Source organism: Anabrus simplex, chromosome X (genome assembly GCF_040414725.1).
Source record: "Anabrus simplex isolate iqAnaSimp1 chromosome X, ASM4041472v1, whole genome shotgun sequence".
In the NCBI taxonomy this organism is placed as follows: domain Eukaryota; kingdom Metazoa; phylum Arthropoda; class Insecta; order Orthoptera; family Tettigoniidae; genus Anabrus; species Anabrus simplex.
Window position 1 is genome coordinate 163,370,424 of NC_090279.1, and position 13,100 is coordinate 163,383,523.

General features: G+C 41.1%; 1 protein-coding gene across 2 annotated transcripts in view; it reads left to right on the forward strand.

The window, feature by feature from the left end:
* Positions 1-944: 944 nt before the first annotated feature.
* Positions 945-13,100, forward strand: part of LOC136886357 (protein adenylyltransferase SelO) — a 97,042-nt gene continuing 84,886 nt past the window's right edge. For both annotated transcript variants that reach the window (XM_068230662.1, XM_067159099.2), the window contains exons 1-2: positions 945-1,507; positions 3,482-3,612. In XM_068230662.1, the coding sequence (XP_068086763.1) occupies positions 999-1,507; positions 3,482-3,612 (640 nt within the window). In that variant the 5' untranslated portion in view covers positions 945-998. The remainder of the gene's footprint in view (positions 1,508-3,481; positions 3,613-13,100) is intronic.

Genomic DNA, 13,100 nt, shown 5'->3' on the forward strand with positions numbered 1-13,100 from the left:
TATTGGCCATCATCCCCTCATCCTCAGGTGTTTGTTGAATTTGTCTGATAACCTAGTGTGTGTAACTAGTTTTTAAGGTCTAGGATTCAGGTAGGTTGGTGGGGGGGCTTTAAACAAGGTACCATCCTGGTATTTTCCTGGAAGGAGTATTGGAAAACCACTACTCTAAGGATGGCCAGTCAGCACCGGAATTAGAACTTTCTATGTCCGGAAATCCGGCTCAGCCGCGTAGTCATGGTGCTCGACTTACGACTGTGCTGTGAGGTACAGAAATAAATTTAGGCTACCAAGTAAAACGATTATGTCAAAAAAGTTCAAAGTAAGATATGTCCACGATGTAGTTATAAGTCATAACTAAACTATATGTACCAAGGCCTAATATTTCATTTGGTCCCAACGGTACAAGTAAACATGTTAATATCTATGTATGGGAGAAGAGTACAAGTCATTTTCTGACTTATACTCGTTTTCCCTGGCAGCCTAGATACTCTACGAAATCAAGACAGTGTCTTTTCAGTTACAGATTTTAATCTTTACCCGTGAAAAAATATCTTACTCCCCTTTTCAAATCTCTGACTGCAATTATAAGCAGAGCAAGAAGTGACTATTTTTGCTATATTCTTTCAGACTGGTGTAATTCACTTATCACATAAACGAAAATACGTGTTTTTTTTATGTTTGTAACACATCAAAATTGCATAGAAAAGGTCTGGTTTGTCGACAATGAATCCTTGAAATCTCCCCGCTTACACCGATGGCCCGCGCAATTTACGATACGTGCCCAACATCAGCTGATTTGTATCTTGGCGCCACGTTCTGCTGGCAGCGCCCCCTCTATCTATTTGTATGCTCGAAGGCAGTGTACGACAACAAAAGACGATCAAATAACAAGTATTTCAAAAAAATATGGCGGAAAAGCGTATTGAAATGAGTGCTAACTGTCTTGTCATGTTTCTCATCAGGACTGAGTTGATACAAAGTAATTTTGTAGATTATTCATGTACGGTCTTTTAATGAGGTTAGTTATTGCTCTAATACATACTTCTCTTGTCAGGGGCACTTTTTCGAGAGTGTCATTGAAGCACACACATTTTTTGAGAAATTATACATCTCTAATGATGGAGAAAGAAACCCTGTGTGAACCTCTGAAGAAAAGCATGTCAGAATGGCAATTTTCCGAACTCAAACTGTTACAGCTACCTCTAGATGAAATAAAAGAAAACTATGTTCGAAGAAATGTTCAAAATGCTGTTTTCTCAGAAGTGTCACCCACCCCACTGCGTGAAGGTTTGAAATTGGTAGCTTATTCTAAGGATGCCCTTGTAAATATTCTTGATATGGACCCCAGCATCACTGAGACGCAAGAATTTGTTGAGTTTATCGCCGGAGCTAGAGTTCTTGACAGCTCTATTCCTCTAGCTCACCGTTACGGAGGTCATCAGTTTGGTGTTTGGGCCATGCAACTTGGTGATGGTCGAGCACATCTACTGGGAGAATATATCAACAGGTAAGCATGTTCTATGAACTACTATCGTAACTTAAGTCATAACAAGTTTCCCTAATTTCTCCTGTGAATTCACAGTTTGTGAGGCATGTGATATCTATGGATCATTATCTGTGTGTGACCTTGTTTCCTCTTTAAAATACATTTACCTCCACCATTATCTCGTCAGTCAGACTCTTCTCTGTCTATTCTTGTTCTCCTCTGAGTTGAGCGTTATGAGGTTTACGAGATTCAAAGTATCTCATTTGCTATCTTTCAGGACCTCTCCTTTTTATCAACGTCTTTATGGCAGGCTGAGTAGTTTGGATGATAGAAGCACTGGCCATCTGAGCGCAAGTTATAGTTGGGGTTTTACTTATCCCTGCTCAGTGTGGTGATATTCGGAAGTGCTCAGATATAATAGTCTGATGTTGGTAGATTTATTGACAATAAAAGAACTCCTGGATAAAACTTAACAAAGTATACACTAGCATTTAAATCACATTATTTTGCAATGTAAAATATATATCTATTATACCTCGTATGATTTGTAGAAGAATCATTTGTTCATGGCCAAGACTAGGGACCCACCAATCCACCCCAGAAATATATTTAGGTACTTTTTATAAGCAAATAGCATTAATCATGTGACATTTTCCATATAACTTGCATAAGTGGACACTGTCATTGGCTGAAATTTATACAATATGAACCTGCCTGCTGGCTGTGATCATTAAGGCATCAAGTCTATATCGTCTGATTCAAGTCCTGTTGGTGGAGGAAACAATTTTCACCATCAGAATGTTGGTGGTGGTATACAATTTCTAGTCTCCAGACTACGTTCCAAATGCCTGGATTCAATTCCAAACATCTCTGCAGTGAGAGTATATTATGCTGTTGATGGTGATTCGTCCATCGGATGGGTCATTAAGCTTTGAGTAAACCCTGTGGTGTCATCTGACACCAGAGGATTCAAGAGTGTTAGCACTTTTGCCTTAACCCTATTCCGGAGGTCACATTAGACCGAATACATTGATTGAAGAACAGTGACCCATTCCAATGTCTTTGTGCCAAAATTCTTGATTAGTTCATTTACACTATATCATCCAAACCTGCTTTCTTTCCTACTTTGAGCTTTTGGATGGTGTTTCCGACTTCCTCAAGGGTAAACGGTATATCCAGACAAGAAGATTGATCAACTAAGTTAATAGCTGGGCGAGACATGGGTGTCTTTTCAGAGTGGAAGTGGTAGACATTCTGTATGTACTATGGAAGTTCTGAAGCATTCTGTTGGAGTTGAAATGGTGCAAATCATATATGGAATACCCTGTAGAGGAGGGATGTGTTCACTATGAGAGCCAGGGACCCACCCACCCACCAGCTCCAGAAGTGCACTTACTTTTATAACCTAATTAAATGTAGCACACGCTATTCTCCATTGCTCAGGCAGGCACTAGCATTTCCATTGGCTGAGATTTGATTGGATATGATGCAATTCCCAGTAATCAAGACAAGTACATTCAGTTACCAACCCGCACACAATAAAAACACATCTAAATGGAACCTGTAAAGGAAATAATATACAGCTTTCTAGCCTATCTTTGCACATCCAGGCCGATCTCTGTCATAAGAACTGGGGCCACACTCCCTTTGGGAGGCATTTTCCTATGGCTGTGGCACATACTGCTTGCACGGCAAGAAAAAATGTCATTTATTAGCTGTACGGTAACCTATCTCGCCCTTTCCTATTCCATTTTCTCCATAAGACTTTTATGTGTTGGTGCGACATAAAGCAAATTAAAAAAAGAAAACAGAATATAGCAGGCATTGCGTACTTTCTATCCCATTGTAACACAAACAAATATTTTGCGATTTTATCTCAGACCTAGATATCGTCATGTGATTTTTCTTTTCAAGGCTTATAACCATCAAGTTGTGCTTCTTATGTAATTATAAAAAAACATCAAAGCAACTCTCAGACCTGATATTATGTTACAGGAAAGGTGAACATTGGGAACTACAACTCAAAGGCTCGGGTATGACTCCATACTCACGAAGTGGTGACGGAAGAGCTGTCTTGCGTTCTTCCATTCGAGAGTTCCTCTGTTCTGAGGCCATGTACTATTTGGGTAAGGACTCTGCTATGCACAGATTGCTAGTTGATTGTTTTGCTTCTTTCCTGTAAAATCACTGCTTTGAATGTAATTTATTGTTGTCAGAGTCAGTCTCATTGTCTCTAGCAAGAACATGGTCTATCATTATAAAAGCAAATCATGATATACATTATACACACTTGAGGATTGATTGTCACTTTGAAGACAAATGCTGGTGTTTCTGAATTCTCTGGAGTATTACCGAGCGAATGAGCTGCTCAGTTTGGGATATGTAGCTACGAGCTTGCTTTCTGCAGGAAATGCGTTCAAACACTACTGTTGGCAGCCCTGAAGATTGTTTCCCATTTTTACACCAGGCAAATGCTGGAGTTGTAATTTAATTAAGGCTACAGTTGCTTCCTTCCCAGTCCTAGCTTTTGTCCTATTCTATCATCTTTATATGACCTGTCTGTGTTGGTACGGCGTAAAGCATATAGCAAAAAACTTCTGAGTTTCTAAGGGGTTAGCTAGAAATGTATCTTAATAATTTTAATGATTTTATTGTCCACTGTTGTATACAAGGAATTTGGTATACAGTAACACAACATAAAGTTTATTGCTTCAATAGTTTTATACAGTATTTACAAGAAATATAATGAAACTTGTCTTGAAGCTTGATTGATTGCACGCAGTTAATGCTGTTATTAAATGATAGACTGAAAGGCTGTGGCACAAAAATATATTTACAAAGAGAGAGTCCTATATACACATTCACACCTATCTTGAGGAGATAGTCTATTCCACTGGGAAATGTCCTTGGATAGTCGAAAACTATCCGTTGTGGAATAACAAGCGTAACTTGTAGGGAGAGTTGCGTTAGTAGAATGCTAGTATTGGACTTAGACTTGCAAGGAACTTGCATCAATATCTTAAGTCGCAGAATGCTAAGATAGTCGTCGGAGCACAGGTGAGGACTTGAGAGTGTAGCAGAATGCTTGACTCGGGGCTTGACATGGCTACGGGAATCAGGGAAGATGAGGCAATGTCCGGGGGTGAGACCTCACAACCAGCAATCTGTTGACCTGTTCAAGACACATTTTTAAGAGGAATGCCTCCATGTTTGACTTGCGGTGTGGGCTGGCCGTTGGACACTGGGGTAGTCCTCGGTAAGGCGAGGAACTTCGCTCCTTATATAGCGCTGGCTGACGTCACCGACGAGCATGCCAGGCGCAGTGCAGTCCTCTCGTAGGCTCTGGAAACATCGGTGATGCGGCGGGTTGCGGAGCTTGTAGGCGCGGAGCTTGAGCGCGGAGGACACACACAACACCCTCCCCTGCTAATTACGCTGGTATGGCGCAAAGCGGCGGTAGCTATGCTGGGCTGGAGAGTTGGCCGTGTCTGTTGTGTTGTCCGGAGCCTGGGCTGGGCGAAGAAGCGTAGAGTCATCCTGAAAAGAACCCATGTTGATTAAATGGTCCAGAGCTCGTTCGGCAATAGATTTGTTAGGTGTTACAAGAGAATCAACAGAAAAAGATGGACGATAGCGGAGGCGGATTTGGTCCTGGTGGCGGCAGATGCGTTTCTCTGCGGTCTGGATGTCGTAGAGATGATGGCCCAAGGTACGGCAGATGATACCAGGTATCCAGGGAGGATTGGACTTGAAAGTCCGGACATAGACTTTGTCGTGAACGTTGAACTTTGGTTGCGAGCGCTGCGGCTGGGCAGGAAGAGGCTGCAACAAAGAAAGCAAAGTGCGATGAGGGCGTCCATGAAGCTTGTGGGCTGGAGTGAGGTTGTCAGAACCAGGCATAGTCCTATATCGTCCTAGGAGTTGCAATAATGCTTGATCTTTACTTAAACCTGAAGATACAGCTTTCTTCATGCTTTTCTTGAATGTTTATACAAAATGTTCAGCTTCACCATTAGACTGTGGGTGAAAAGGCGGTACCAGAATATGCCGAATGCCATTATGAGTACAGAAGTTCTGGAAGTGAGTGGCAGTAAATTGGGGACCATTGTCGGAAATGAGCACTTGAGGTAAACCTTCAGTAGTGAAAATCTTCTGAAGTGCGCGGATGGTAGCTTCTGTAGTAGTAGAATGCATTTCTACGACGTAAGGAAAGTTGGATAGAGAATCTATCACTATGAGCCACATAGAGTTGAGAAAAGGTCCAGCGAAGTCTATGTGTACTCGTTCCCATGGAGAAGTAGCAGGAGGCCATGGAGCTAGGTCAGATGACGGTGCGTTCTGATGTATCTGACATGGGTCACAGTGCAGGTTATAAACTTCATTTACCTTGTCCATATTGAAGATCTACTTGTGATACAATTCCTTTAGTTTTGCCAATTGCCACCTTTTCAATACAATAAAAATATAGTACAAACTTACATATTTACTATGATGTTTATATGGTACATGTTTCGCTCCTTTTCGTGAGCAACATCAGTCAAACCATCATTAATCTAAGATTGTATAAGATCATAAAACAATTCTTTTTGTTTCGGCAATAAAATGTTAGACCGGGCGAGTTGGCCGTGCGCGTAGAGGCGCGCGGCTGTGAGCTTGCATCCGGGAGATAGTAGGTTCGAATCCCACTATCGGCAGCCCTGAAAATGGTTTTCCGTGGTTTCCCATTTTCACACCAGGCAAATGCTGGGGCTGTACCTTAATTAAGGCCACGGCCGCTTCCTTCCAACTCCTAGGCCTTTCCTGTCCCATCGTCGCCATATGACCTATCTGTGTCGGTGCGACGTAAAGCCCATAGCAAAAAAAAAAAAAAAAATTAAAAAAAAAATAAAATGTTAGACTGAAGAAGATTTTAGACAAAAAGTGTTAGCTTAAGACATAGTTTTATTGTTGTGTGACTTTTAAAATGTTATAAGATTATCAATTAGTTTTATAGGAGCAATCTTGAACCAAAAGAATTGTTTTATGATCTTATACAATCTTAGATTAATGATTGTTTGGCTGATGATGTTCACTAAAAGGAGCGAAACATGTACCATATAAACATCATAATAAATATGTAAGTTTGTACTATATTTTTAGTGTATTGAAAAGGTGGCAATTGGCAAAATTAAAGGAATTGTATCACAAATGGGTCACAGTGGCGGATGAGTCACTCAATGTCGGCGTCAATACCAGGCCAATAGCAGTGTTGACGGGTGAGTTGCTTGGTGCGTGATATTCCCCAATGACCTTCATGTAATAAGTCGAGAACTTGTCTGCGTAGACTAAGTGGGATAACCACTCGGAAGAGGGTGCCTGTTTCCAATAGTATTTCTCCGGCTCTAATTGTGAGACGATGCTGTAGACGATGATAAGGAGCAAGGCTGGTAGGAAGCTTGGTGTGAAGAGGCCAACCGTTGCGGATATAAGTACGTACTGTAGCTAGTATACTATCCTTATCAGTCGCTTTGGCGATGCAAGTAGCGTCAATGGGAAAACTGGAGACTGTGTCTTCAAGTTCTATGTCTAACTGAAGACATGCAGATTCTTGAGAATCGAAAGTAGTATCAGGACCTACAGTTAAGCGAGAGAGAGCATCAGCATTACAATGCTGGGATGTGCTACGATAGACAATCTGATAGGAGTAGTCAGACAGAAATATGGACCATCTTTGTAGTTTCCTTAGAGAATGTTCAGGGATCTTATTACCAGGGTGGAATAAGTGAACAAGAGGCTTGTGATCAGTGATGATGAGGAAATGGTTGCCATAGAGATACTCGTTGAAACGGCGAATACCAAATATAATAGCTAAAGCTTCTTTCTCGATTTGAGAGTAGTGACGTTGATGCTCGTTGAGTGTCTTCGAAGCGAAGGCTATAGGACGTTCCTGTCCGTGATGATCCTTCTGGGAGAGAACGGTGCCGAGTCCATAATCAGACGCGTCCGTGGCGAGAGTGAGAAGCTTACCGGGCTGAAAATGAGTCAGCTTGACAGCGTGGACAAGGGCCTTGTTGATAGTCTGCCAGGCATGTTGACATTGCTGAGACCAATGAAATTTAGCACCTTTCTTGCGTAAGGCGTTCAGAGAAGCTGCTACTGAAGCAAAGCGTGGAATGAACTTGCTATAATAGTTCGCTTTGCCTATGAATGATTGGAGCTGCTTAATGTTCTGCGGTGCGGGCATGTTGACAATGGCAGAGACATTCCGTTCGCTAGGTCAAATGCCAGTCTTATCAAGGATATGACCCAGGTAGTGAACTTGAGGTTGAAAGAACGTGCATTTAGCGAGATTCGCTCAGAGGCCATTTTCCTTCAACTTGGTGAGGAGTAGGCGCAGATGATGCAGGTGCTCTTGATGATCTTTGCCAGTTACAAGAATGTCATCAAGGTAGTTAGCACAACCGGGAATAGAGGCAGTAAGCTGTGCTAAATAGTGCTGGAAAATCGCAGCAGAGGAAGAGACACCGAAAGGTAGGCGCTGAAGCTGGAGAAGTCCAAGAGGGGTATTCAGCGTGAGACACTGCTTGGATTCGTCGTCTAAAAGTAGCTGCAGATAGGCTTCTTTGAGATCCACTTTGGAGAAGAACTGTCCACCGGCTAAACGGCGAAATAAGTCCTTAGGACGGGGAATTGGAAAAACGTCTGTTTCAACCTGAGCGTTAATGGTAGAGCGAAAATCACCACAAATGCGAATATTGCCATTAGATTTCTGAACTACGACGAGTGGAGTAGCCCATTTACTGGAATTGACGGGAACTACTATACCGTCTGCTATCCATCTCTGTAACTCTTGAGTAACTTGGTCCTGAAGTGCAAGTGGGACTGGACGTGCTTTGAAAAAGCGAGGCTTGGCTCCTGATTTCAGCTGGATATGAGCTGTGTAGTCTTTGGCTGTGCCTAATGTAGAGTTGAAGACTTTTGGAAGTTGTTCAAGGAGATCGGTGACATCAGAGGTAGACTGTAAGGCTGAGACTACATTGATGTTGTCATGAATTTGAAAACCAAATAAGTTAAATAGATCCATGCTCAGAATATTAGATGCAGTGTAGTTATTGACTACGAGCCGACCTTATGAATATCTTTATATCTGGCTGGAATAGTGATTTGTCCCGTAATATCAGTTTTCTTCTTGTTAAACGTAACAAGTTGGACGTCAGCAGGAGAGAAAGACGGCGATCCCAAGTTGTGATACGTAGCAAGGTTGATGATGGAGACAGGTGATCCAGTATCTAATTGAAAATTAGTAGAGTGATAGGGGAAAGAGATCGGAATGATGATCTTGCTGGAATTTCTAGTAGGAAGAATGAGATCAATCTGATCAACCTCCATGTCTTGTCGTCGTACTAGTTTTCTTTGCCGGAAGAGTACTGGCAGGGCGGGACGTACTTTTACAGACAGTCTTGATGTGTCCTTCTTTATGACTTTGATCACAGGTGGCTTTGAAGAAGCGGCACTCACGGCGTTCGTGATGCTTAAAACATCCTCTGCAGGAAGGCAGGGGCTGAGGAGTTTTCTGAGAAATGCGCATCTTCATAGAAGAGCGAGAAGGAACCTGTTGGGCACGCTTGGAAGAGAGCGAGCGGACCTTGCGGTTCGAAGGAGCAGAATGCGTCCTGGCCATATGAGATACATGAGAGACTTCATGTTTAGTAGCTATTTCAGCTGCAGTCTTGGTAGTCATCTCATAGACTGTGGCAATACGCTGTACTTCTTCCAAAGAAGGGTTACTACTTTTTACAGTGTCGAAACGAACCTTGTCGTGGGGAGTATGGAGTATAACCATGTCCCGAATAAGTGAATCTGCGTAGGGCGTGCTACAACCATCCTTGGAACAGATAAATTTACAACTCTTGGCGAGACCTTGTAATTCCACAATCCATTCAGTGTGAGTCTGGTGCGGCTGCATCCTGCATTGAAAAAACTTGTAGTGAGCTGCTACAATGTGAGGATCTTTAGCATAATGATCACTGATGCGAGCGAGTAGTTGTGCAAAAGGAACTTCCGATATCCGCTCTTCGGGGCTTAATTTCTGCAGTAGTTCGCAGGTAGAGTTTCCTACAGAACTGAGAAAAAGAGCACGTTGGCGCTTCTCGTGCGTGATGGAGTGGCAGATGAAGTGTTGGTGAAGTCTGGCTAAGTACACCGACCATTCTTCTTTCTCCGGGTCGAACGTAGAAAATTGAGGAACGGTGGTAGGCTGTGTAGAAGCAGAGAGGGCTTGTGTTGCTGTAAGCAATGCTGTCTGCTGTTGCCGCATGAATTGTTGCTGTTGCTGTTGCTAAGCCTGCAATATAGCCACTAATTACTCTGTAGTAGCCATGGTGACAGATGAGAGAGGGAGCACAACTTTCGAAACAGCGTGTAAGGAGACCAGCCGGAAGCTTGACCTTCAATTGTACGGCTGTGAGTGAGAGAGAAAGAGAGCGGGCGCTGCGAGGGTGCCGTGGAGAACAGGTGCGGGTGTGTGAGCCTTGAATGTTGACTGCCTGTCCATAGTTCGAACGGGGCGTACACTGGAAAGAATTGCACTGTACAAATACGAAATGCTGGCAGAGTGCGAGCGTAGCGAGCTTGTGTCCCGTAGCGATGTTGATGAAATGGCGAAACCACTTGGAATGTGTGCTGCGCGTGACTTGGACCTTGTTGCCAATTTTGTTGAATTGGCGGGGCCTACCATGAAGTTTTCCTCATTGCCAATTTTGTTAAATTGGCGGGACTGACACGTAACTTTACCTCGTCGCCAATTTTGTTGAATTGGCGAGGTCTGCACGTAACTTTTCCTTGTTGCCAATTTTGTTAAATTGGCGGGGCAGTAGTACTTTTCTTCGTCGCCAATTTTTTTGTGTTGCATACAAGGAACTTGGTATACAGTAACACAACATAAAGTTTATTGCTTCAATAGTTTTATACAGTATTTACAAGAAATATCATGAAACTTGTCTTGAAGCTTGATTGATTGCATGCAGTTAATGCTGTTATTAAATGATAGACTGAAAGTCTGTGGCACAAATATATATTTACAAAGAGAGAGTCCTATATACACATTCACACCTATCTTGAGGAGATAGTCTATTCCACTGGGAAATGTCCTTGGATAGTCGAAAACTTATCTGTTGTGGGATAACAAGTGTAGTTTGAAGGGAGAGTTGCGTTAGTAGAATGCTAGTATTGGACTTAGACTTGCAAGGAACTTGCATCAATATCTTAATTCGCAGAATGCTAAGATAATTAAAAATAGGAAAGAATTTCCACCAATCAATACTTGTTTTTTTATTGCTTATATTAAGCTACAGGACCGGTTTCGACCCCATATACAAGGTCATCTTCAGCTGAACCATGAATACATATTTATATGATGAAGCTTTGATTAAATTGCATTGTCAAAGGAATGTTTTATGATGATGTGCATTTAGTCACATACAAATGGGGCATGTCTTATCGTGAATTGGCATATATGTCAGTATGTACAATATTGCAACTGTATGTCTAAAATATTATGTTGAGGTCCTAAAATTAGTGTATAAAACATATCTTCACTTAAACTAACTTATATATATATATATGTACAGGATAAAATACAATATATACAAAACATTTCGTGCACATGAACATTCGTATCTTGCTTGTTGGTCAATTCATCAACTCTCGTATTTAAGTCCCATTTACATTTGTACACTCAGCTGCTGTTCTTGGAGTTTAAAAGATATGGTTGTAAAATTGCATGAGTAAAAGATTAGTCTTCATGTGGGATAAAACACTTTCCAATTTAAAAAAAAAGGTTGCCAGATGTATGGATAAAATTCGGCTAAAATATGTTCAGCTCTGCTATGTATGTTGCCTTATGTTAGAATCAAATCTTGTTGTCCTGTGGCGTCCGTAAAATTGGGTTCAAAGTAATGGCTCCTTTCCCATTTGTAGCTGTGCAATGGTGTTATGTTTATCTGTGGAAGATAAGATTGAGCTATGAGTGATATTATGTTGGAGGAATGTCTAAAGGTTATGTGTGTAAATTTGAATATGTACTTACTATTGTTGGTGTAGCCGAGTTGCGTTTGACGTGCGAGCTTGTAGTGTACTACTTCGTGTTCTTCTTGGGTTCATACTAGCTGCTGTGAGGGGAAGGGAAGGAGGGGTAGGGAGAGTTGTTGTTGTTGTGGGGGTAGGGGTGGAGCTGGGTGTGTTGTTTGATGTTTTTCTGTTACGTGTCGCGTTCTGTTTGTCACTTAACTTAAGGTAAGAGTTTTTTAGAGCGGGGATAACTGTATTGAAGATGATGTTAGTTTTTTCTGTGATTTCATTTATGTTGTAATTTGGATTGGTGTACTGATCTAGAGTAATGTAAAATTCTTCTGTTATGTTGAGCAGGGGGCCTTTGGGGTTTATGTTTAGGATTTGCATATCGTTATCGATGTTTGTAAAACTGTGTTTATAGTCTGCGACATGTTGTCCTATTGAGGAAAAATGATTGTGTTTTACCGCATTTATGTGTTCGTTATATCGGGTTAGGAAGTTCCTACCGGTGCGTCCGACATAGCTTGTCTCGCAATTATTACATTTGATAAGGTATACCCCTCAGTGGTTGTATTTGTTGTTGCTATTGATTGTTCTGACGTTGTGTATGATGTTGGTACTATTGTGTGTAGTTCTGAAAGCTATTCTTATGTTATGTTTTTTAAAAATGTTGATTATGGGGTATATGTGTGCATTATTGAAGGTGAATAGTGCGTAATCTTTCTTGGATTCGTCTACTTTTGTTAGTTTGCTTTTGGGTTGGGATTTTATTTTGTGAATGATTTTGTTAACCATTTCTTTCTTGTATCCATTGTTCTTAGCTATGTCATAAATTAGTTGTAATTCTTTGTTTAGATCTTCTTTTGTTAACGGTATATTGAATGCTCTATGTATCATGTTATAGTAGGCTGCTCTTTTGTGTGTATTGGGGTGAACGGAATCCATTTTAATTGTATTTGAGGTTTGCATGGGTTTTCTGTATATTCTGTAAGAAAGGTGGTCATCATGTCTAGTTGTCGTTATGTCCAGGTAGTTCAGATTGCGATTGTTTTCGGTTTCCATGGTAAATTTTATATGGGAATCTATTGTGTTGAGTTTATCTAATATATCAGTTTCATTTGTGGACCTATTATCGTTGATGACAAAAATGTCATCAACAAATCTGCACCAAAAAAATATATTGTCTATTTTGTTGATGTATGTGTGCTCTAAATAGTCTATGTAAATTTCGGCGATTATACCAGAAGCGGGAGATCCCATCGGTAAACCCTGTTGCTGATAGATAGTATCATGAAATTTAAAGTAGTTGTTACTAATGGCAAAATTAAGTAATTTAATGAACTCTTCTATTTCTAAAGTGCTTAGATTGCTGTGGCTTTTTAGGTTAGATTCAATGATTTCTATTGTTTGTTTTGTGGGAATGTTCGAGTACATGTTTACTATGTCAAATGGTGCGAGATTATGATATGGTTCAATCTTTAATCCTTTTGTTTTATTACAAAAATCTATTGAGTTCCGTACTGTTTTTTTTAGCTAAGAATACGTATTTATAGGTTGGGCTTGC